The sequence below is a fragment of the Ambystoma mexicanum genome, chromosome 11 (genome assembly GCF_040938575.1).
Source record: "Ambystoma mexicanum isolate Mex_15411 chromosome 11, UKY_AmexF1_1, whole genome shotgun sequence".
NCBI classification, from domain to species: domain Eukaryota; kingdom Metazoa; phylum Chordata; class Amphibia; order Caudata; family Ambystomatidae; genus Ambystoma; species Ambystoma mexicanum.
The window spans coordinates 337,815,959-337,842,599 of NC_090934.1; the positions used below are offsets into that span (position 1 = coordinate 337,815,959).

A 26,641-nucleotide genomic window follows, 5' to 3' on the forward strand; every position below is an offset into this window, starting at 1 on the left:
TGAGGTCCTCACTTTTGGTGTTAATAAAATGTTTATGTCCTCTAGTATTCCAAGAGACTAGGCTAATTGAATCAAAATGTCTGGGGTTGTTATGATCTCACATTATGATGTCGATTCAAACATGTATTTTGGGCATCCGTTAAAGAACTCGCCATATATTCTTGCTTTGGGGAGATCAGACTATTTATTTGGTCATGGACAGACATACATTGACTCAATATAAAGCCTTAATTGTAACAGGCGGTCTGGGCCAACCACAAGATGTTTAATACAACCCCTGACTGAATGTACAGTCGCGCTTCCGTTAGATCAGATTGATTCACAAATTCAACGAAACTAATATCTACTGATGTCAAGTCTTCTAGCGCGGCGATTTCCACGCAGATTTTCAATAAACTGGCATGATTTAGATCATATTTTAAAAAGGGATGACCTAGACATTTAATCAGTAAGCGATGATGGTTTCTATATTGCCCCCCCCCCCCATGACTAGATGATATAGTCCTCGACTTGTTAAGTTATGTACGACTAGATGATATAGTCCTAGACTCGTTATCTGCCACTTATAAGCTCCTGGGATGCTAGCTCAGTGCCCCCACTAATTGTTAGCTCATGCTCTAGAGTCGATTGTAACAGCCCCGGGCCTTTCAAAAGTAAATCAACATTGGAGGATGCAAAGTGAGAGGATTGGCTACTGTCCTTTAGAAGCTCCCATTTAGAGCTCATCATGATCTGCTTCATAGCTTAATTTTACTTGTTATATTTTTCGAAAGAGGCCCGTATCACATCGCGTAAATCCTGTATTGTACAATCTGTATTTCATGCATCCCTCTAATGCAATGCTTTAGTTTCAGGGATCGATTCGCCCCGTAAAGCAAAAGGGCTCTCACTAATAGATATTGTACACTGTAAATTAACATGTCCCTTTGGTTGCAATTTCTTTGCTATTTTTATGGCCACTGTTTCCACAGGGTTTTCAATCTGTCTTAGTATTACAGCTTGGGTATGAGGTGCTAGAATAGCAACTAAATCATCCAGAGGTTTATATTGAAGAGGAACATTCGTTTTCTGCTGTGTTTCTAACTTGGAATTCAGTCTTTTTTTTGGCTGCAATAACAAGCTTCGCTGCTTTTCTAGCTTCATTCATGGTGCTCCCTGTATCAATTACTTTGCTTAACTGCATTTGTTTGTCTTGCTCATTAACTCTCAAGGTAGCTGTGGAGTGGATTTTTGTATTGGCGAACATGGGTGCAAATATGGTGCCCTGGGACTTCAAGGGTGTATCTATCAGTAGAGAGGTGACCGGCCCAGAACTCACTTTTGTGAATTCTTGTGTGCCTTCTATGATGAATATTTCAAAAGAAGTTGTGTTTTTTAATATCCCCTTTGACGTAGCCCGGGCTAAATTAGGATCATCTACTGAATTTGTCTGTGTACATTGACTCATGAAGTTAGATATGGATTTACTGTCCACTTGACCATTTATAGTCAGCTCTCTATTAATATTTGAATGTAATTGGTGAATCAGATCTGTCAGATTTTTTATTTTGTCATCCAGCATCTCGTATAACTTTGCCAAAGTGCTGTATTCATGGCACTAAGTATTATTTAAAGCCAGGGCTTCGGGAAACGAAAACAGATTGTCTTTATGGCCTACCTGATCATCACGTATAAAATATGGAAGATTTTCAATGGGCTCATTAAATCTTGTTCGCCTTGGGGTAGGCGCTACAAATGAGAGGAATCTGTTTGAGGGACTAGATGGCGATTAGTCAAACATTATTGGTGATTTATATAAATCCTGATTTTCCTTCTCCACCGATGACTTACCCTCGAATACCCGATTACCCTCTCTGTTGTGTCAAATTTGATTGTCTAACCCATCATCGCACTGCATCAAATTACCTGTATTGGAGCATACATACTGCACCTACGGTGTATCCAATTCATGATGGCTTGATGCATTCATAAAGTCCAACATTTCCACATCAATATCGCCAGCTAGTGTTAGTTTTCCATACTCTTCTCTTAGCAATTGCTGCGCCTGAACTGTGCACATCGGTGGATTTTTTTGGCGGGGAATTGGTCTGGACTGGGGACAATTTAGCATCTGCATCAAAAACTTGGGTAATACATATTTCCCCCCATTTTACAAGCTAAGGCTATTGATGCATCCGCTAATTCCTTCCCGGCTTCTTCTAGATTCACAGCCTTTGATGGCTCGTTCGGGGCAAACCTCTTAGACACTGCGCCGACTGATGTAATGCATGGCGGTTGTTTGTTTAAATCCCCATTAAAAGAGGCAGGATTTAAATTTTTCTCTTTCATGCCGTCTGTTTTGCAAAACGCTCGGATGTCAACAATAAGAGAAATTGAGTTTTTTTTTTCTTTATTCTCTTTGAGCCTTTTGGCAATAAAAGCTTTTACACACTGCAGGGGCGAGAGATTATACATCTATGCCCCATTTTAACGAAAATATTTGTCTAGACATGGCGCGTTTAGATCGTAAATAACAGAATATTAACAATAGAGAATACTATAAATATTATTAAAAAAAACAACAGGATATCAGAAGAAATAAAAATAAATACTCAGGCTCAAAAGGCCGTTGCCCCCGTCCCCGCTGTCCAGCTAGACAGCAAGACACTTCCTCCAAAACACTTTTGCTCATGCACAGACGTGTTTTTGAATAGAGGAAGGCGGGCTTGGGGGCAGAACCAAGACCCAAGTGAAAACAAATAACAGGGTCAGTTTTCGCAGGATGTACATGTATGGCGAGTATCTAAATCCAGCTTTTAGTCCAAGGAGCCTACCAGCACAACCAATGAAATATGTCCTTGAAGGATGTATCGCTATCACGGCTGGCAGCAGGAAAGAGGATCTCTGACAACAAGACAGTCCAACACACTTACTCCAAAGCACTTCCGCTCAACGCACACGCAGGCTTTGCGTTTTTGAAGAGAGGAAGGTGGGCTTGGGGGCGGACCAAGATCAGCACAACCAATGAAATATGTCCTTGAAGGATGCAACGCTATCACAGCTGGCAGCAGGAAAGAGGATCACGGACAGCAAGACAGTCCAACACTTACTCCAACGCACTTCCGCGCAACGCGTTGTCTAAAACTCCATAACCAAAGAAAACACAAAAGTAAAAAACACATCAAAATACGAGAGATCGGGGGAAAAAAAAGAAAGACTCACACTCTCCAGGTAAGAAAATCAAGTCCTCGAAATCCAGAAAATTTCCTAGGGGTCTCTAAGGTGAAGGGAATTAGCACATTCTTGAGAATTCTCCCTAACAGTCCTCACGACTGAGGCTCAGGAACCAGGGTCTGCACCGTTGTAGCACACCGAAATCCAGCAGGATCACTCTTCTAACAAGAGGTACTGTTTAGGCTTGGGGTACTTACCTTATTGCCTTAAGCCTCGCTCTTCTCACTTGGGAATTGCATTTGCTTACCTTTTGCGAGTGGACTTCAACTCACTTCTCACAAGTTTAACATCTTCTGGTCCTACAAGTGATTTTTCTGAACTCTCTAACTTTGTGCAAGACTTTGATCCAAGAAGTACATCAGATACATAGACTGTGTTCCAAATGACTTGTCCTGGCGCCGCAAAGGTATTCTTCTAAATCCATTGACTTTGATATTGCCTGTCCCTCATAGGTGATAGCTTGTGTGTACTGGTATTGCTGGGAAAATACCGGCACCGCCCTATTCCAAGGTTGGTGGGCCGGTTATTCCCCATTGCCCTTCCCCATTTCCATTTCTGCCCCATAGGGCATAATGGGAAAGGTGCTAATTACGGTACTTCAAATTGTGGTACCATAATTAGCTTCCTTGTCCCTTTGCGGGTTGGTTTTTAACGCCTGCAAAAAGCAAGCATTAAATTCCCCAACCCGCAAAGGGACCTCGTAGTAAGGCGGTAAGGGTTTACCGGTACCGGTAAAATACCAGTACCGGTAAAATACCAGTACCGGTAAACCCTTACCGCCTAGCGTGTAATGAGGCCCTAAGTGTTACTTGTATTTACGAATGCCAATTGTACAACTCACATTTACCCCTCTTGAGATAGATCCGGCTGCTCAGTCACACAACTTGTGTAGAACAGACCCATACCAAAAGGTGTGATATCTAGTGTTGGGGATTCTCATTTCTGTGCCAATTACCTTCAACCTTAGAGACCCCCAGCACTTTTGCTTGACTTTAGGACTTTAAATTATTTTTAACCTGGAGTGAGCTAAACCTTTTTCTCACTCTCTCATGTATTTTTGATCTGATTTAAACTCTGTTTCTAGGACTTTGGAGTATGACAAACTCTATAGGCATCACTTTTTGTGTTGTGATACACAGCACCTTCAGTGTCACAGGGAAGTCCTTTGTATTTCTCTTAAGGTTTAAATACCTTCTCTTGGATAAACTACTGTTTCCAAGAGTAGTAAAGTGAAATTGAATTTACTTACCTTTTCCCTTTGTAGACCCAGCATACAACATGTAATGTGGAGTGCTGGGGGGTTACTTAGTAGCCCCTTTGTCTACTTTCTCATGTAACATTTTTAGGCTACCCTCGCTACAGTTAATGGCTGGTGGCAGTGGTTTAATTTTCCTACCATTGTGCATTTTACTGCAGGCTGAATACTCAGCTGCAGTATTGCACTAATGGGTGACCGTTTTCTCAAAATGGCCTGCTCATCTTTTTTTGCCCATTTCTTGCTTGTGAGGTCTTTCTTGGGTTTTACTCTGTGCGCCAAACCAGGTTTGCTCCCTTTGTTTGTTTTGTCTTTGGCGGGCTTCAGTGCTGAAATCACCTATGGCTCCAGCGTGTCGGGAAGGGCAGGAAGCGAGGGAGGTCCCCGAAACTCCCTGTGCTTAGTCTCCTTGGTTACAGGAATGCACCCAAAGGTGATTGGCCGGCTGCCTGTCCTTGAAGGAAAGCCACCCTGCTGTGTGAGTGACAGCTAGGCTGTGAATGAATGGGAGAAACCTGCATAAAAGGCGAGGTGTTTTGGACAGAAGGCAGAGTCGACCACTGGATGAAGAATCCAAAGAAGAAACTGGAAGAGTAGCTAGCTGCACCCTCCTGGACCGTTGGCTTGCCCGGTGAAGCTCTGCTGCAGTGCTGAAGGTCCAAATTTCGTATAGACTAGAGAAGGCCGGAACGGACGACTTCTTCCCTTGGGTTGGTGGGACCAATCTTCCCGGAGATGAAATTTCCTGGAACCCCTCTGCCTGCTGGCTGTACTTCTTTGCTGCTGCTGGAACCGAGTGCCAGTGGTCAGAAACACCAGAATCGAGTGCAACTTCTTTAAGCGGACCAGAGCTCCAGGAAGATCCAAAGGACCCCCTCCTGAAGCAAGACTACCCAAGCCCGAGGCACCTCACCAGAGTGCTGCACTCCAGAAGCAGGGGGAGGCCATGAAGTCTCTGAGGTCCGCGGTGGTGCTATTGATCGGTAGCTGAAACCGCAAAGTGCCACTGAATTGAAAAGAGCCCTTTGCTGCCACCGACCTTCAAACCACAGTGCAGGAGTTCCCAAGCGTCCTCCCTCTTGTCCCCACGACTGAGGTACAGGAACACAGGATCTGCAGGACTGCAACAGGAACAGAAGCCAGCTGAAATCTCTTCTTCTAACCTAAAGGTACTGTGTTAACTGAAAGGGTACTTATCATTTTGGTGTGTGGCTTGTCTGTCTCACTGCAGACTTACAGTAGCTGCTTTTTCTGCAGAGTTTTGTGCCATCTTCAAGAAGTGCCTCAGCTCTCCTAGACTTTGTTCAATTGACATTGGCAGTCCTGGCTCCCTGCATACTCTTCTTACCCACTGACTTTGTTTAGCTGCCCCTCATAGGTGGTACATAAGTTATGTGTATTGCTGGGCAAAAGTTATCCTATACTTCATTGGGGGATTGTAAAGTACCTACCTGCTCAGAGAACTTGCAAATGTTGGTTTTCTTCCCTAACCTTTGCCTTTTTCATGAACTCAGTATTGCATTTAAATGTCAAAAGTGCTATATCAATGTCCAGTGTCTTAGCAATTGAAGTCACATCACGGTGTAGGAACTGTGTGTGTCATCCCAAAATGATATCTACTCAACTTAAATCTGAGAAAGTATTTTATTGTTGCATCTTGCCCTTTCTAAAAAAGCTTATTTTAAAACTGACTTAAACAATTATTTTACTAGAGAACATTGAGTGGAAGTGTTATTTGGATACTTTTTACTGTGAATCTCCATGTTGCATCTCTACAGCTCACAATGACCTCTTGTGAGATAAGTCTGGCTGCTCAGTCACTCTACTACACTTGTGTAGTACAGACCTATACCAATAGTTGGGCATCTATTGCCAAGAGGACAAAGCTGGTGTAGTCTCCCAAAGGTTTAATATATATACAATCTTGCCTAACACCCAATACCAAGCAGATAAGTCTTGTGTAGTCTCACACAGTGTAACTACATCAATCAATTCTTACCCAACATGCACATACAAAGGAATACCATAACATGAATTTGAAAGAAGACCGGCTGCAACAGAATAGTATGGCGGTTCAACAACAGATGCTGTTTGAATACCCTTCTGAATGCCAATTTATTCATTAATAACTCACCCAGAAAAGGCTTTTTTTGTTTTCGTGCCCAGGAAATAGCTTGAATTTTTCCTTCTGTCCCTCGAACGCCAAATCCTCCTGGAACAAGGACACCACTGTGAAGAAAAACATTTATTAAAATATCTTCTCAAAAGAAGCAGTTGATACTTTCATCCCACTCTCCAAATGAGGAAGAGCTTGCAGCATGAAAACAAATTGAAAAGGTGACCACTTGCCCAAGACATACACAAGCACAAAAGAAGATTACCAGCAAAATAAATTTTGTTAATTGTAAAGGCGTTTTAACTAGGTTTGCGGTGTATGATGCAAAAGGAGAAATCACTTAAGAGTATTTCCAACATTTGGATACCCAAGCTGACAGATACTAATTATTGGAGGCTGAACAACAGTTGAACTAGGTTTTAATAACCATTTCCCCATTAAACCAAGAACTGCTCATCTTTAATGTGTATTATTTACTGCATCATACAGGCCAAACTGGCAAAAAAAAAAAAAAAGAAAAGGAGGTACACCAATTATAATTTTGCAGAAACTTCCAAAACAAGAAGCACACCCTCAAAAATAAAGGTTACCGGTCCTCCTGATAATTCTTAACAATTAAACAAAACTTGGTTACTATCTTCAGTGCCACTATAACTGGTACACCCCAGTAAGAACAATTCAAAGAGTAATGATAGTAATAAAAATTATGCATACTCTGCACTGCATAGCTTCTGCCAGGCCTCATGATAACGAACAGGATCTTCTTGTAAAGTTAAAGGTTCAAGGTCAGCTGAATCGATGTACTAGCAAAATAAAAAAAATATACATCTTATAACATCAGCAAGCATACATATCTGTGCAAACGGGCTGAAATGCCATTAAAAAACAACAATACCCACAGGTTTTGCAACCACATCAGCTCCATCTATCTCAGAGTAATTAACTTGACTCTTCAAGTCTTCATTTGACATAGATCTTTATTTTTGAAGTTTTGGATAGTACTAGCAGGTATTTCTACCACTACCGACAGCTGGCAAGGTCTGAATATATCTTTAACATAGTCGCTCTGTTAGGGAGAAGACTCAGAAATGTGCCAATTCCCTTCTACCTTAGAGACACCCCAGCTCTTTTGCTGGACTTAATTTATAACTTGAAGAGAGACATTTTTCCCCCACTCTCATGTATTTTCCTGTGATTTATTCTTTTTTTTTCTTGTGACTTTGGAGTCTGACAAACTCCATAGGCATCATCTTTACATTGTGACACAGCATCTTCAGTGCAGTGGCACAGGGATGTTGCTTGGATTTCCCAAAGGTTTAAATACCTTCTCTTGGTTTAACTACAATTAACAAGAGCAGTGAAGTGAAATTGACTTTAGAGTGTGTAACTTTCTAGACCCAGCACACACTTTGTTACCATAGGGTGCTGGAAGGGTTACTTACCATCCCCTTTGTCTAGTTTCTCATGTAACATTTGTATGTTACACTTTCTATAATTAATGGCTGGTGGCAGTGGTTTACTTTTTACTACCATTGTGTTTTTACCACAGGCTGCTATTGCAGCCTCAGTAAAGTAAACATGGGTGCCCATTTCGTCAAAATGGCACGGTCTTCTTTTTTCGCCATTTCTTGTTTTAAAGGTCCTTCTTGAGATTTACTATGCGCGCCAAACAATTTGGTCTCTTTGTCTCGTTTTGCCTTTGGCAGGGTTCACTGCGAAGCCCGAATCTGACACCAGTGTGTCCGGCAGGGGCAGGAAGAGAGGGAGGTGCCCAAACCTCCCTGTGCTTATCTCCTAAGTGACAGGAATGCACCCTTGGGTGATTGGCCGGCTGGCTGACCTTGAAGGACAGCCACCCTGCTGTGTGACAGCTAGGCTGGAATGAATGGATAAACCTGCATAAAAGGCGAGGCTTTTGTCTTGGAAGGCAGAGCCGACCACTGGACGAAGGAATCTGAAGAAGAACTTGGAAGAGACACCTGCTGCAACTCCTGGATCGTTGGTTTTCTGGCTGAAGCCCTACTGCAGTGCTGAAGCTCTGAATTTGCCTCGACTAGAGTAGCCCTCAAAGGACGACTTCTCCCCTTGGGTTGGTGGGACCAATCGACCCCAAGACGAACTCATCTAGACATCCTCTCGGAGCCAGCTGTACTTCCATTGCTGCTCGTGGAACAGATTGCCAGGGAGAGGAACACCAGATCAAGTGCATAATTTGTAAACCGGATCTGAGCTCTAGGAAGATCCTCCGGATTCCATAGAAGCAGGGCTGGCCAAGCCTGAGCCACCTCAACAGTGTGCTGGATCCCAGAAGCAAGGAAAGTCCAAATGGTGTCCAAGAACTGCAGTGGCAGTATTTGCGAGAAGCTGAAACCGCTAAGTGCTGATGATCTGAACTTTGTCCATTGCTGCCGCTGACCTTCGAATCGTAGTGCGAGAGTCTTCCAGACATCCTCCCTCTTGTCCCCACGACAGGCCCAGGAACAAAAGGATCTGCCATACTACAACAGGAACAGAAGCCAGCTGGAACCAATTTATTCAGATCCAAGGTAGTGTGAACTAAGGGGTACTTCCCTTTGTGCTGTGTAGATTGCTCTCAGTTGAGACCTGCCTTACTGCATTTTCTACCGTTGCTTGCAGCTCTGCCATTCACAAGCCTCCCAGCTTGTGGCCCAACAGCGATTTCTTTTGAAACAAAAACTCTAACATTGTGCAAGACTTTTTACCAACGTGCAAGAAGAACGTCAGCTCTCCTAGACTTTGCCCAAGTGACAATGGCTGTCCTGGCTCCTCGACATACTCTTACCCTCTGACCGTGTTTTGATTTGTCCCTCCAAAAAGTCATACATTCTTTACTTGTATTACTGGGAAAGGGGGTTAATCAACATTGCATTGGGGGTTCCAAAAGTACTACCGGTTTGAGAAACTTGTTCATTTTCTCTCTCACCTTTTCTTTTTGACACCAAAATCAGTATTGCTCTAAATGTGCCAGCGATATATTAATGTCCACAGTGTCCTAGTTACTAAAGTCACCTGAGGGTGTAGGAAGTGTCCGTTTCAATAAATTCGTAGATACATATACTTCAAAAATACACACTGTGCGTAAGTGTTACATGTTTTGCTCCCTTCAAAAGAAGGCTTATGCAACTGACTGTTAAATTAATAAATAATTGTTTAAGAGAGCGAGAGAGAGAGAGAATTTATTTGAATACCTGTCACTGTGAATCTCTGTTACAACCGTACAGCTCAACTGACCCCTCTTGAGATGAGCCTGGCTGTTCAGTCACTCCACCAACTTGTGCAGTACATGCTTATACCAAAGGTTGGGTTAACTATTGCCAAGAGGACAAGGCTACATGTTAGGCAATGTTTGTATGCAGTACCCTCTGGGACTACTACACACAACTCTGACCACATGTGTAGGCAACCCAACCTTTGGTATAAGCTTGTACTACACAGTTTGGATAGCGTGTTGAGCAGCCAAGCTCATCTCAAGAGGGGCAAATGTGAGCTGTAGTGGAGTAAGAGATTTACAGTTACAGATATTCAATTAAACTCTTACACTCAAGGTTTCTTGCATAAACAATTATTAAGTTATCAGTCTGCTATAAAGCCTTCTTCAGAAGGGAGCAATAGAATAGTAACACAAATATACTTCAATACTGTACACTCTGAGTTTCTGAATCAGATGAGGCCCTTTTGGGATGGCCCACAGACACAACCTACACCCACAGGTGACTACAGTAAGAAGGGTGCTAGGGACATTAATACCTTACTGTTGGCATTCAGAACACTCTTTAAAAGGAAATAAAAAGGCAAAAGTTGCTAGAACACAAGTTATTACAAATAGCCATAAGCAGGGCAAATACTTTCAGATAGCACTAGGAGTCATTCAATTCAATAGGCTAAGCCAAACATGGGCCAAAGTCTTTATATAGGACGCAGCACCTCAGGTAAGTAAATGGAAAAGTCTTTGCACAAGTTCTTAGGAGTCTTTGAGAACAAGAAAAATCAAATGTAGGGGCACAAGCTAATAAGACCTGTTAGATGCAGAAGTTACAAGCACTTCCACAGTAAGAGGTAAATTCCCTTAGGCTAGTTTTACAGTACCTTGGGTAAAGAAGAAGATGCAGCGGAAGACTGTTCCTGTACAGCTCTGCAGATCTAACTGTTCCTGGGCCTCAATCGTGGGGACAAGAGGGAGGACATTGGGGGACTCCTGCACTGCACTGGCACCGTCAAAGCTGGCAACCGGCAAACTTTATTTTCAGTGGCGGCTTTGCGTCTCAGCTCCTTGCGGTACAGCAAATAGCAATAAGCGCGGTTCCAGGCTGTCGAGGTGGACTTTCCTCACATCGGAGGTCCCACACTCAACCGGGGAGGGGGAGGGGGGTGTCAGGCTTGGTCAGTGTTGCTTCGTGGGAGTCCAGAGGATCTTCCAAAAGCCTTCGGCAATCTTACAAACGCACACAATCTGGTGTCCCTCTCCCTGGCTCTAGGGTTTCCTGCAGCAACTCTGAGAAAATTCAACCAGCTCTGAGATGGGTGTCCAGATGGCTTACTTGGGAGTCGATTGGTCCTACCAACTGAAAGGGGGAAGTCGTCCTTGCAGGGCTTCTCTGTCGATGCAAACTTGGCGATTCGGACCTGCAGCAGGGCTTCACCGGGCAAAACAACAGAGTTGCTGCAGCCGTCCTCTTCAAGCTCTACTTCGGATCCTTCGTCCAGTGGTCGACTCTGCCTTCCAAGCCAAGAGACTCACCTTTTATTAAGTTCTCTCCCAGTTCGCGGTCGGGGTAAATCACGGTAGTTCATTGCAAAACCACTGCCACCAGCCATTCTGAGAGGAAAGGGTAACATGCGAATGCTACACGAGTAACTAGATACAGGGAATACTAAGTAACCCCTCCTGCACTCTATTGTAAGATGGGGTGTGCTGGGTCTAGAATTTAACAGGACTAAGTGAATTCAATTTCACTCCACTGTTCTGGGAAAAAGTAATTGATTCCAGAGAAGGTATTTAAACCTTGGGAAATCTGAGACTTCCCTGCGTCACTGCACTGAAGGTGCTTTGTGACACAATTGTAAAAGGGGATGCTTACGTGTTGGTTAGACTCCATAACCAAAAAGAAACTGTGCATAAACGCACATCAAAATACACAAGAGAGTGGGAAAAAAGGTTCCGACTCTCTCCAGGTAAAAAAATTAAGTCTTCAAAATCCAGCAAAGTTGCTGGGGGTCTCTAAGGTAGAGGGAATTGGCACATTTATGAGAATTCTCCCTAACAGTACTGTATACAATCTTGCCTAACACACTGCACTGACACTACACTGAAGGTGCTATGTGTCACCATACAAAAAGTAGATGTCTATCGAGTTTGTCAGACACCAAACCGTGGAAACACAATCCAAATCGGGTCAAAACACATGAAACGGATACAAAAATTGTGTCCCTCGATTCTGCTTCCCTTCCAGGATCGTCTAGGTCTGCTAGTCCCAAGATGCCTCGCCTGGCCAAAGAAGCAGCGGGTATCTATGAATCAAAACGTGATGTATTGTATTGGCTGGGTACGTTTGAATACACCTGTGGTCTTCAAAGAATCAGTGGGAATGATTTAATCCCCGAATGGCCGTTCTGCTGTAATGGAGTTGGGTGCCATTCAGAGAAAGGCTTATGAATCTGTGAAGCTGGCATTAATAGCCAGATTTGGAAAAACTCCTTTCCAATTCCTTAAGAGGCCTAGGACCCTCAAGACTATTGATGGTACCAACTTGGGCTACCTGGGTATGTGAACACCTTTGAAGGAATGAGAAATCTGTTTTTGTTAGAATCAATTCTTGATGCCTGCTCTCCTGAGCAGAGACAGCACTTGGCTGACTCAAGAGATTTATCCCAAAATGTTAGCACAGGCTGCTGACTTGTGGGTAGCAAACAGGGCCACTCACAAGGACTCTGGAGCCACTCACAAAAAGGAAGAGGGGAAAGAGAATTCTAATTCCAACCACCCAAAAGAGGGCCACAAACATAGTAAGGATAAGTGCCATGGGAAACCTGGTAGGTCTAGTGAAAACTCTGTTGCTAAACCAGAGGGGTTTCAGCAGCCACCCCCACTCCAAAGAACATTTTGGAAGAGTTTTGTATATGGGTCTACTGATCATGTGAAAGGGAATCCCAGATGCAAGGATAAACCTTCAGGGGTCCACATGGCCTCCTTAGACTTCAACCATGAAGGAGAAGTTCATATGGGAAGTGGTAACTTTCAATTACTGGCTGAAGACCCCACTGTAGTTCAAGCCAGTGTTTCTTTAGTGTCCCTGGGTCTGTGGGAACAACAGAATGTGGATGTGTACAACTCTATACCAGACAACACCAAAGAAGATTATAAGGACAGTGTACTTTTAAATGGTCAGGAGACCCCTGCCATTAGAGACACTGGGGCAAGCATTACAGTGGTTGAAGAAAGTTTCTTCAAACCTGAGGATATGGCTAAGGCACCCAATGGTCCCACTAAACCTGCAGGAGACCCTATACAAATGGTTCCTATTCTGCCAGCTCTCATCCATTGCCAAAATATGACTGTTAGAATATCTGTCACAGTGTACAGAATGAAGTGCCTGGGAGAGTCTTGTTGGGGAAGGATTTGAAAACTCTTTGCAACTAGTACCCCCAGGTTTCCCAGTAAAAGGAAGCAGGAGCAAACAAGATTGGCCATAGAGGCAACCTCAGGCGACTCTCAGTGGGAGGTTGAGGAGAGTCCCCTTAACCCCAGTCCACAGGAAGGCCACCCTTTTATTCCCAGGAAAAAGAAAGACAAAAGAGAAATCTAAAGTCTCTAGGATAAATAAAGGTTTGAAACCTAAACCTGTTCACAGTGCAAGGACATCCCCGAGAGGACAGTCTCAGGTCATCCTATTGGCCCCTTTCCCAGCTGAGGCTGAGTGGGAGGACCAACCAAACTCAGAAGAGTCAGCTACTAGTGAAACAGCTGGAATAAAACCTTCCTAATGTTGGAGATCTGGATCCTAAAGACAATCCTGAGCTGCAGACTTTACTTGCAGAAAGTGGACCCTCTAGGGCAGACTTTAGCAGTGGTCAAAGAGTGTGTCCCTCTCTAGAAGGTCTTCACCAACAGACAGCTTCCCAGCTGGAAGGGCAAGAGGCAAGGAAGCATAGGCTTTACTGGGAGGATGGCCTCCTTTACAGTGAACCTACTGCGTCTAACCCAGGAGACTTGTAGTGCCCCAGGAGCTAAGACAAATGTTTTTTTTACAGTTAGCCCATGAGATTCCTCTGGCAGGCCACTTAAGAGGACCAAAGAGGCTATCTCCATTTCTACTGGCTCAAGATGGGGGCTGATGTAGAAACGTTCTTTAAGAGCTGCCCACTTGTCAGACCTCTGACAAAAGTGGAGCCAAGAATGTGGCACCTTTAATGCCACTCCCAGTGGTGGGAGTCCCTTTTGAGAGGGTGGGGATTGACATTGTTGGTCCCCTAGACCCTCCAACTTCTTCAGGCAACCGATTTATATTAGTTGTGGTAGACCATGCTACCAGGTATCCTGAAGCAATACCTATGAGAACTGTTACTGCTCAGGAAGTGGCTAAGCACCTCCTTGGAAAAACTGGAGTGACCTACAAGATCTACAAGTAGGTCACTCAAGTTCTCAACATCCTACCATTGCCAAACCAATGGGTTGGTGGAGAGGTTTAATAGAACTATGAATAGCATGATGGGTTCTTAAGAGGAACCCCTTAGAAGAAAGTGGGACCTTCTACTGCCACGCTTTCTCTTTGCTTATAGAGAAGTCAATCAAGCAGGGGTTGGGTTCAGCCCCTTTGAACTACTCTATGATCATCTGGGTTGGAGGCCCCTTGGCCCCGATCAAGGAAGGGTTGGAGAGTGCTCCTTCCCTCAAGCCAGTGAGAGTCACTGACTATGTGCTAGGTCCTCGGAGAATGGCACTCATGATGACAAACCTGAAAGCAGGTCAGGCTCTGGTCAAGCATTGGCATGACCAGAAGGCCAACATGGTGCAGTTTACTCCAGACCAGCTAGTTTTGGTTATGGTACCTGCAAGGCAGAGGGCCTTACAGGACAAAATGATTGGACCCTTCAAGGTTGTGGGTAAACTTGGAGAGGTCAATTATTTAGTGGACCTGGGCAGTCCCAAGTAGGCCCCTAGGGTCTATCACACTAACCGTCTGAAGGCTTCTGTTTCCAGACCAGAACTAGGAGCTTTGCTTCTAGTCTCTGATCAAACTAGAAGCAGTGAGCCTCTCCCTGATCTCCTCAGGGGACAACCCTCAGATGAGACGATTGAAAGAGTAAAAAACTCTTCAGATCTGACTCTGCAACAACAAGAAGAGTGCAAGGCTCTGTTAAATCAGTTTGCCTCCCTGTTCTCACTAACACCAGGCTTAACCCCTTGGGGCCAGCATGATATTCTCACTAATGATAGTCTCCCCGTCAAAAGCAGGGGTTACAGAATGTCAGACCATGTAAGATCCCACATAAATGAAGAGTTAAAGAAGATGCTTGATCTAGGGGTTATAGAATCATCTACAAGTCCATGGGCTAGTCCAGTTGCACTGGTGCCAAAAGCAGGAACCAAGGAATTGAGAGTCTGTGTGGACTATTAGAGCTCTTAATGCAGTCACCACGATTGACGCCTATCCTTTACACAGGACAGATGATCTGGTGGACAAACTTGGTTCAGCCAAGTTCCTCAGTACATTTGACCGGACCTCAGGCTTTTGGAAAATAGCTCTGACAAACCATGCCAAGGTGGACACTGCATTTTCTACCCCAGGAGGCCTCTACCAGTTTAAGGTTATGCACTTTGACAAGAATGCACCTGCTACATTTCAGAGGATGGTGAATCAAGTTCTGAATGGGATGGGATGTAATTGTAACGTTGCCTCCAAAGATATGAACCCAGATGCCCTCGGGCCTGGCGCGTTATACAAATAAACAAAATACAAATACGTCTCACTGGGTACTTCAGGAACTTCATTGAGAACTATGGGACCATAGCTCCCCCCTTGAATGTGATCTCCTCACCCAAATTCCCCAGGGTGGTCAGGTGGAATGAGGAATGCACTAAGGCTTTTTAAGGACTGAAGAAAGCCCTTTGTCAAGCTCCAGTCTTGAGAGCTCCTAACGAAAACCAATCCTTCATTGTACAGACAGATGCTTCTAATAAAGGGATAGGTGCAGTGTTGAATCAGCTGGATGAGAAAAGGCAGGGAACATCCCATCTGCTTAATCAGTAGGAAACTGAAGGACTGTGAGACAAGGTGGGCAACTGTTGAATGTGAGTTATTGTGTGGTCTCTGAAGAAGTTCAGGCCATACGTGTATGGTTCAACTTGTTATTCAGACAGACCACCAACCCCTGAGATGGTTAATGCAGATAAAGGGGGAGAATCCAAAATTGTTAAGGGGGTCAATCAGGCTCCAAGGGTTTGATTTCATCAGGACACGGGTCAGGGTGTAATCACCAAAATGCTGATGGTCTCTCCAGAAAGTATAACCAACTGGGTTATGAGATTAATCCAGGAGTCGATTAAATCCTCCCGTCCATTAGTTGAGGGAGAAGGGGGAGGGGGGCAATGAGTGTTAGGGAGAATTCTCATTTCGGTGCCAATTCCCTTCAACCTTAGAGACCCCCAGCTCTTTTGCTGTACTTTAGGACTTTTACTTTTGATTCCGGAGTGAAACCTTTTTCTTACTCTCTCGTGTATTTTGATCCGATTTGGATTATGTGTTTCCTTTGTTTTTGGAGTCTGACAAACTCCATAGGCGTCTACTCTTAGTATGGCGACACACAGCACATTCCTTCAGTGCAGTGTCACAGAGAAATCCTTTAGATTTCTCTTAAGGTTTAAATACCTTTTCTTGGGTTAACTACAGTTCCCAAGAATAGTAAAGTGAAATTTACTTTACTTACCTTTTCTCTTTGTAGGTCCAGCACACACCATCTTCAGTGGAGTGCTTGGGGGAGGGGGTGTGTTACCTAGTAGCCCTTTTTCCTACTTACTCATGTAACATTTGTTATGTTACCTTCACTACTTTAAATGGCTAGTGGAAGTGGTTTAATTGTCCTACCATTGCGCTTTTCTACCACAGGCTAAATCCGCAGCTGCAGTATAGCACCCATGGGTGACCACTGTGTCAAAATGGCCCTGGTCTTATTTTTTCGCCATTTCTTGTTTGTAAGGTCCTTCGTGGATTTTACTCTGCGCGCTAAACCAGGTTTAACCCTTTTGTTCGCTTTGCCTTCGGCGGGCTTCAATACTGAAACCCGCCTCTGGCTCCAGTGTATCTGGCAGGGCAGGAAGTGAGGGAGGTGCCCGAAACTCCCTGTCCTTAGTCTCCTTGGTAACCTGAATACACCCCAGTCATGACTGGGTGACAGCTAGGCTGTGCATGAATGGGAGAAACCTGCATAAAAGGTGAAGCTTCTTGAACTGAAGACAGTCGACCACTGGAAGAAACATCCGAAGGAATCGCGAAGAGAAGCTTGCGGCATCCTCCTGGACCATGTAACTGCCCGGTGAAGCCCTGCCGCTGCTCCTTTTCCGAATCTACTAGAGAAGCTCTGGAAAGGACGACTTCTTCCCTTGGGTTAGTAGGACCAACTAACCCCAAGACGAACGTTGCTAGAAGATCTTCCCAACTGGCTGTACTTCTTTGCTGCTGCTGGAACTGAGGGCCAGGGCTCGATAAATCCGTAGTCTAGTGCAACGTCTTTAAGCTGGACTGAAGCTCCAGGAAGATCTTGAGGACCCTCCCGAAGCAGGACGACCCAAGCTTGAGTCACACCAGAGTGCTGGACTCAAGGACTGAAGGAAGCCCATCCAGTGTCAAAGAGACGCAGTGGTGCTATTTGCCGGTAGCTGAAACCGCTGAACTGAAAAGAGCACATAGCTGCCACAGGCCTCCGAACTGCTGTGCAGGAGTCCTCCAGTTGTCCTTCCTCTTGTCCCCATGACTGAGGCCCAGGAACACAGGATCTGCAAGTCTGCAACCAGGATAGAAGCCCGCTGGATCCTCTTCTTCTAACCCAAGGTAATGTTATGACTAAGGGGCACTTGCCTCTGTGTCTGTAGCTTGCTCGTCTCAGTTGAGATTTGCAGTAGTTTTCTTTCTATAGTTATTCTAGCTCTAACGTTTCAAAGTCTAACAGCTTGTGGCCCAATAAGTGATTTCCTACAACAAACTCTCCAAGTTTGTGCCAGAAGTGCCTCAGCTCCATAGACTTTGTTCCATACCGACTTTGGCTGTCCTGGCTCCTTGCAGACTCTTCTGACCCATTGACTGATTCCAATTGTCTCTCATAGGCAATACATTGGTTTTTAACTAATCTTGCTGGGAAAAGTTTTACCTAAACTTCATTGGGAGATTTAAAAGTGCTCACATGCTCAACCTTTTTCCTTCCCTTAATCTTTCCACAACCGTCCAAAAGTGATATATAAATGCCAATACTGTCCTAGTAATTGAAGTCACCCCAGGGTGTAGGAAGAGTTTATGGAGCATCTCTAAGGAGTATCTACTTGCTTATCTGGATTCTGAAAAGTGTTATGTAGTATATTTTTATTGATGCATTGTCCCTTTTTAAAGAATGTTTATTTAACACGGACCGTTAAATAATTAATTATTTCACTAGAAGACCTTGAGTGTTATTTGGATACTTGTATGTGTGGATTTCAATGCTACAGTTCTACAGCTCACATCTACCCCTCTTGATATAAGTCTGCCTGCTCAGTCACACTACCAACTTGTGTAGTACAGACCTACACCAATAAGTGGGTTACCCAATACCAAGAGGACAAGACTGGCGTAGTCTCCCACAGGGTTACTTCATACAATCTTGCTTAACACTATTGCATATATTACTCATCGTAATGGTATTTCTGATGCTTGCATCTGCTTACATTTATGTGCTACACATAGGCCGATATCTAGTGGTAGTCTCAGAGCATTACATGGCTTGTTTTTGAAACTCAAAAAGGGGCATCAACTCGGCAATTCTGGGCCCTCAGAATGTTGGTTTCTGACATGAGGGTGCATGAAGTGTTTGTGTGTGTTGTTACGAATTGGTGCAGTCACACTGTGAGAGACTACACAACACTTCTCTACTTGGATTGGGTAAGCCACCTTTTGGTTTAGGTCTGTACTACATAAGTTGGTAGTGTGACTAAGCAGTCGGGCCTATCTTAAGAGGGGTAATTGTGAGCTGCAAGTAGCCAAGTAACACTTACACGCAAGGTTTCAGATATAAATAGTTATTTAACAATTTTAAGCGTGCTTTAAAAAGGCAATTTGTTGTAACAATGTAAATCTACTTTAAAATTACTTTCCAGAATCAAAACTAGTTCGTGGATAATCTTTGGATATGCTTCTTACACAATTCCTACTTTGGTGACTTCAATCACAAGGACAGTAATGGCATTTATATATCTCACTAGTATACTTTGCACATTCTGAGGTTGTAGAAAGGGTGGGTTAGAAAAGGAAAAAGGTTACAGTTTCTCAGTATATATGAGGAAAACTAAATCTTCCAATGAAATCTAGATAAGCCTTTCCCAGCAGTAACAGTATACAAGCTACCATCTATGAGGGACAAACAGTATCAAAGTCAATGGACTAGAAGAGTCTTCAGGGAGCCAGGACAGCCAATGTCATTTGGGACACAGTCTATGGATCTGATGCACTTGTTAGATCAAAGTCTTGCATAAGGTGAGAGTCTTTAGAAAAATCACTTGTAGGGTCACAAATGGTTAAGCCCAGTGCTCCATATAGGATTTTGGAGTGAGTATTTTATTCCCAACTTTTAGAATGGGAGAGTAAATTAATTTCGAGAGTAAAAATGATTTTCCTCTTTCGCAAAATTAAAACTTTCAAAAACATAAGTGACAGAAACGCTGTATTTCAAAGTGGTTCTAAATAATTAATTTCACCTGTGGAAAACATTTTCCCCCCCACACAAGAACGCATACCACCCAGCTTCATCTTCATGATACTTGGGCACAAATTCTGGAGAGTTACGACAGATGTCAGCTTGTTACATTGGGTGATTCATAAATCAATTCCCTGACTATACCAGCATCACTTCTCTGCCTCTTGGGCTTACTGTTGCTGCTTGGCACTACATGCTTGACAGCCAGTCCATGTTTTTGCTCCATCTCTCCTTCCCTTTGCTACTTTGTTTCCCCGGTCTTCTCTCACTCTGGGGCTCTGCTTCTCACCATTAAGTGTTGCAATGCCACATTTTGGGGTCTGTCACTCTGCCTCTCCCATCTCTGCATTCTATTTTTGCCCCCCCCCCCTCCCCTACATCTCGCTTTATCGGTTGATACAATTGCTCTTCCTCTCTCATATCATTACTCGGGCTACATCTATTTTTTCCTTTTCTCGGTTGTTGTAACTTCTCCTTTTGATTATCTTTCTTGCACTGGCTCTTGTTACTGGCCTGTACCTCTCTAGCCTTGCTTTTCTAGTTCCATCTCTCCCCACCTGCTGTTGGTCTGTGTGTTATTTTACGGTCCCCAAATGTCTTTTACTCTGCTTCTATCCCTCACTCCTATTGTTTGTCCTATTATTAACTCGGTTGCCCTTCTGCCCTGTCATTTAGCTCGTTGCTCTCTTCCTGTTGCTCGAATTCCTGTTTTGGATTGTCTAGTATGTTCTCTGTCCCTTCACACCACCCCCATCCCCACCTTTGATCTTCAGTATTGCTTAGGTTCAGAGTTGCTCTTCCTCTCCCGTGTTACTGTTTGTCTTTTAACATAGCAGCAATACATTTCCAAAAAGCTGGAAATGTGTTTTCCATTTAAAAATCTAGTGTAGCTTTACCTTTGGGTGCTCCTTCTTAGATTTGTGCAAATGTTTTTGCCATTAGGCTGGGAATTATAGAGTTAGAGGTTTTCCTGACCAGATGCGCTTGAATGCAGATGCTTTATCAACAGTGTGCCATTGCAAGTACAAGAGCGCATATGAGGTGCATGTCCTGAGCCATCACAGGTATAGCAGCCCAGATGAGCAGACAGCTTGTGGCACTGCTTTGATTTCTTCTTTTCTACAAAGACTTCTAAAACATTGTGCAAGACTCTTTACCTACCTCTGAGAAGTGCTTCAGCTCACCTAGACTTTTGCCCAATTGACTTTGGCCTAGCCTGGATCCTTGAATGACTCTTCTTCCCTCTGACATTGTGTTTGGTCTTCCTTCCAGGAAGGTGGTAAACTAACTTTGCATTGGAGGGGTTGTCAAAAGTTCTTCCCTGCTTTCAGAATATTTGTGAGATCTCTCGTTTTCTCCTAATAACCTTTTCCTTTGACACACTAAGTCTGATTCTAAATGCAAACAGTGGTATATTAATGTCCACAGTGTCCTAGGTACTAAAGTCACCTGAGGGTGTAGGAAGTGTCGGTGCGCCCTCCCAAAACGGTACTTACTGATTTAAAAATATTAAGTGTGTGCATTTTGGAGTGCATTTGTGTGTTACTATTTATTGCCCCTTCTGAAGAAGGCTTATTCAAACCGACTTAAATAAATTAATAATTGTTTAAATCAAGAAACCTTGTGTGTAGGAGTTTATTTGAATACTTGTCACTGTGAATCTCTGTGCAACTCCTCTACAGCTCACATTGACTCATCTTGAGATAAGCCTGGCTGCTCAATCACGCTACCAACATGTGTAGTACAGACTTCTACCAAAGGTTTCTATTGCCAGGAGGTCAGGGTTGTTGTAGTGCACCCAAAGGGTACTGCATACAATCGTGCCCAACAGTCCATAGCATTTCAAAGTCGACGATGCACTGGCCCTAGCGAGGACCTCCCAGCAGTCCACCGGCAGCTCATAACCACTGAACTCTAGCACTGCAGGAGCCAGGCCTTCAGGTTCAGCGACCCTGGTTCGTTGTGCAGAATTGCACCTCCTTCCCTGGCGAGGAGAAATGCGACCAACGGAAGCTTAACTGGAAGGGACGCTGACATGCAGAGAAGGTCCGAGTACCAGATCTGCCTCGGCCACGCTGGTGAGACGAGGATCATCCTGCACCGGGACCGTTTGAGTTGACGGATGACTCGTAGCAGTAGTGGCAACAGGGGGGGGGGGGCTGCGGGTGGGAGTTTAGGGGGACAACCGCTTACAGGAACTATGGAAGGAGAATGCACCCCCCCCCCCATGCTCCCCGGCTGGGGAACCCTACTGGCACACCTCCGGCACTTGGTGTTCGTTGCTGTTGCAAATAGATCGATCTGGTTACTGCCTCAATTGCCAAAAAGATTGTCCACTTGATCCTGCCGAAGTTCCCACTCGTGGCAAGAGCGCAGCTCCCTGCTGAGAGAGTCGGAGATAGTGTTCTTTACTCCTGCCAGGTGAAACAGAATGAGAAACATCCCTTGGGCAACAGCCCAGTGCCACAAGTCCTGCGCCTCTTTCGCGAGTACTGGGGACCTGTTGCCCCCCTGCTTCCAGATGTAAAACATTGTGGTGGTATTGTCCGTGAAGACCCTCACCGCCTTGCCGCCGAGGGACAGAAGAAACAATCTCAGGGCCCAAAACCCTGCTCGTAGTTCCAGTACGTTGATATGCAGAGTCTTCTCCTCCGGCAGCCACAGGCCTCTGGCGTGAAGATGTCCTGTGTGGGCTCCCCACCCTTCCAGGGACGCGTCCATCATGACCGTTTCTTGGTATGGAGGGCTCTGGAAATCTGAGTTGGAGCGCACGCCCCACCACCTTATCACTCGACAAAACTCCTTGTCAAGCGTAATCTTGTCTTGGAATCCTCCGGACACCGGGATCCAACAGGCATCCAGGAATTCCTGGAGCGGACGCATCCGCAACCTGCAGGGCCAGATCAGGTATATGCATGACGACATCATGCCGAGCAACGACTTGATGGTCCTCACTGTGGCGATCTTCAGTGCCAACAGCCGCTGCACCTTACCCAGGATAGCAGCTATCCTCTCATCCGATGGCGCCGCCAGGCAGGACACAGTGTTGAGCCTGGATCCCAGGAACAGCGCGTCCTGCGATGGAGTCAAGCAGGACGTTGCATAATTCACCGAGAACCCCAGGTCCGTCGCAGAAGGTCAACGGCAATGTCCCTTGACTTGGCCCAAACGAGCTGCAGCATGACCATCCTGAACTTCTGGGACTTTATGTACTTGCGGAGTTGTCTTAGATTGAGGATGGGCCTCCAACCCCCAGTCTTTTCTTATGAGAAAGTATCTTGAGTAGACCCGAGTCGCTTTGGAACTAGCTCCATCGCCCCCCCCTTTTTTCTTTTTTTTTTTTTAAACATGGCCCGAACCTCCAGCAGCAGCTGGGGGATGTGTTCCGGTCGTGCCACTTATGGTATCCAGCAGTCATTGATCGGTGGAGATGGTCTTCCACACGCTGACAAAGTTCTCCAGCCGGCCACCCACCGGGGTGGGCGCCCGATGCACAGGCCGGTTCAATCTTGCTTGGCGGTCGGCGTGCCGCCCTGGGAGCCTTGACGGCGGCCACCTCCGAAGGCCTTGCAGCAACCCATGTTGGTTTCCTGGGTCGTGGAACGGGATGGTTGAGCCCCTGCCGAAACCCCTCGAGGACCTGTTCGACTTCCCTCCTGATGATCTAAAAGACGGTGCTGTTGTAGCATTCCCAGGGCACGGGCCGTCTCGGCCGGTCTTGATGGCCTGGACGGATTTCCCGAACAGGTTGTCACCGTCGAATGACATGTCAAGGACCCCCGTCTGGACCTCCTGCCTGAAGTTAGTGGCCTTGAGCCAGCCACGACGAAGGCAAACCCCGTTTCCCATCTGCAAGAAACCCGTGTCTGCAATGTCCAGGGCCACGGTGATGGTGCGGTCCAACGCCACCTCACCTTACTGGAGGATCTCCAATGCCTCGACCTGCTTGTCATCCGGGAGGAAGTCAAGCAGCGGGCCATCTTGAACCAAATGTCCCGGTCGCACCTGGCCACAATCGCTAAGGCTTTGGCCACCTTGCCCGGCATCGCCACCTAGTAGATACTTTCCTACCCATGGCATCCAATTTCTTCCCCTTGCTGTCCGGGGGTGTAAATGAGACTATGAACCTGCTGACTTCTCAGAGTCCGGCGACGTTTGGGACCGCAGACACTTGGGTGCAGACTCCGGCACCCGATAATTCTTTTCAAGGCGGTCTCTCATAGTCGGGGCTGAAGCGGGGTTCTTCAGCAGAGCCAGACCTTCGCCCCAGGAGCAGCACAGACAGAATGGCCTTCCTCTTTGCCTTTCGGTGCTGGTACAGAAAACACCCTTTCTTCTTCTCTTCCAGGGTGAGCTAGAAGAGCTCTGATGGCCGGGAGATCATGGCAAGGAAAGATCCCACCTGGTCCGGCGTGGACGACTGCGGTGCCGGGGACATTCAGTCATCGTATCCATTGGAAAGGGGGTGCAAGATGCCTCCTTTTCTTCGGCAGTGGTGCCCCCGGTGTCAATGGGGTCAACAACTGTGGTGCCGCCGTCGGCATCCTCTTTTGAATCTCCGACACCAGCATGTGGAGGGTTGAGAGGATATCCTGAGAGAAGTCTCTCCACGGTATCACAGGGGCAGGTTGGCTGGGACCAGGACCACTAGGGTCAGCACCCATGCCGTTGTCCTCCTCGACGATCTCCTGATCATCACCGCAAGGCTTCCCCTCTGCTTTCTCCTCCTCCTTGCCATCTCCCTACTCCTCATGGATGGTGTGGATGGAAGCCAACTCCTCCTCGCCGGATGAAGAAGTGTCTATGCCCTGGAGTTCGTCCCCACCCCTCCCTCCCTTCTTCGGGTCCTGAGGGGTCAGTCTCCGGCTGAGGTCTGGCCTCCTCTGCACCAGGGTCTTTATTGGGTTGAATGAAGACTCCCGCCTGGCAGCAGGTCTGCCCCTATTGCTTTCGAAAGGGAGGCCACCACCAGCTCGAGCGAGGACGATTTGTCGTCGTCCTCCTCGCACGACGACCACAATGGAAGCAGACCCACAGTGCTTGGTCTGGTCTTGGGTCCCCACGGATGGAGCGTCCTCTAAAAGGTATAAGAAGCCTGCTCAGGATGGCTGGATGCGGATGTGGCTTGCCGCTGTGAACCACCAGGGCAGAGGCCCTGGCCTTAAGCCACATCGACTGCCAGGCATGCCAATCCTTCATTGTGCACTCGGTGAAGCCTCTGCAAATCTCACAATCTTCTTCCTTGTGCGTCGGGTGCAGGCAGTACAGGCACTGGGAATGCTTGTAATCCGTGAACACATTCCGCAGACCGCAGCCGGTGCAGAGCTTTAAGAGGGAAGCGCCGTCCTTCTCCTCCGACATGGTCCGGTGCAGTGTAGGCCCGATGGTACTGGAACCCTCCAAGAAGAACACCCGACAAAATTGCCCTTGAAGTGCGATGAAAGTTGCAGAAAAAAGGATCCCCGTTAATCGGACGAGTAGACAATGGAGCACACAGGCTCGAATTAAACAAAAGAAGGATTTTCTATCCAAAAAGCGTGAAAAAACGCAGACGCTCTCGGAGCTAAACACGAGGACTCCCAACACTTGAACGTGCAGTAAAAATCTGAACCTGGCTGCCGGAGGAGGGGCTTAGGTAGAGGGCAGTCATTGGCTGAGGACAGTATGAACCAGAGACCAGTGATTGGTTGTTAGGAGAAAGACAGTTCAGAAATGAAACACTGATTTTTTTTCTTTACCGAGGATTCCCAGCCTGACTACGGGGAATATTCATGAGCATGTGAATCCATGCCAGACCCCATGCTGGAGAAACTTTAATACCAAGGCTCATACCAACAGTTCCATGTTCAGTACCAGACTTGTTCCATAGCACTCCTGCTGTTGTGATGTATCAGAATCAGATGGCACTGATGGGAACTCACAAGGTTTTGTCAACTCACTCAGTAGTGGTTTCCTAAATGACACAAGCATGAAGCAGATCAGCTGTTGGGATAAAGCTGTGACCCACAACTGTGGTAAGCAATGCTGAAGATGAAATGTATGGAAAAAAATTATAATAATAAATTATTATTAAAAAAAATGAGACCGGAAAATTCCATAGAAAATGGGCTGAGGAGCACCATACAAGAAAAGGAAAAAGGGATAAATGTTACAAATGCACATTAATGCAGCAATAAATGAAGCAAAAGCAGGTACCAATGGTCTCCAGACAGCAAATAACTGTAGAGCTGCCAAAGGTGAATAACGAAGTGTGGTGGAGCCCAACATGAGAAGCGACATGTTAGGGAGCTTTGGAAGTATATTGCACTACAGCCACCAGGTGGCACACATTTCCAAATGGACTTGGGGGTCTGGGTGGGGAAGACAAGTACTTCAAGTGCAAATCATGAATACATATAGCAACATTTATAAAGTGACCATATATTAATTTGTGAAACAATTTCATGCAAACAAAAATAAACATGCTTTACAAAAATGTTTTTAAAGATCAGCAAAATACCTTTATGTCTAATTTGTGGTTTATTGCCAAGGCAGAATGTTCCAAAGCTTTGATAACAGATGCATAAGAGTCAGAAAACTTTGTGTATTTGCCAACGAGAGCTATGGAGCATGACTCAAGCAAGCGGTCGGCCCTATAATCAAAGAGAAATAATTATTGCATACTTTTCCTGTAACAGTTGCACTATTAAAGGTGGCTTGTTTACAGAGGACAATGCATTTCAGATTCAATAGTCATTGATCAATCATTACCTTGGATTTAACATGCCTTTCTTCATACAGAATTTCCACCCATGATGCATTTTAAAAGAATGCCATTTATCTTATATTTAGTGCAGAAGACTACTTCGGTTTGTTAGAGATTTTTAAAACAGAATCCCAATTTTTGGACAGACTACAGCAACTTTGTGGGGCCGCCTGAATCTTTTGCACCGCAGCCCGGTCTATTCTTTTGGATTACTAACTTATTTGGGTGGCCAGGAGAACTTAAAACCCCCTGCCATTGCGAGCCTTTTTCCCTTAAGGTATATTAAGTCCCAGGGATGCTTCCTTTTTGCCCTTGGGTCTTTTTTATCATCCTATGTTGGTTTTAGGAGTAGGTT

At 45.4% G+C, this 26,641-nt stretch overlaps 1 protein-coding gene across 1 annotated transcript in view; it reads right to left on the bottom strand.

The window, feature by feature from the left end:
• CTPS1 (CTP synthase 1) overlaps positions 1–26,641 on the bottom strand; it is a 331,500-nt gene that overhangs the window by 195,907 nt on the left and 108,952 nt on the right. Inside the window, exons 9-11 of the mRNA XM_069623054.1 lie at positions 26,041–26,173; positions 7,299–7,387; positions 6,603–6,697 (exon numbers count right to left, since the gene is read on the bottom strand). Of these exons, the coding sequence (XP_069479155.1) occupies positions 6,603–6,697; positions 7,299–7,387; positions 26,041–26,173 (317 nt within the window). The remainder of the gene's footprint in view (positions 1–6,602; positions 6,698–7,298; positions 7,388–26,040; positions 26,174–26,641) is intronic.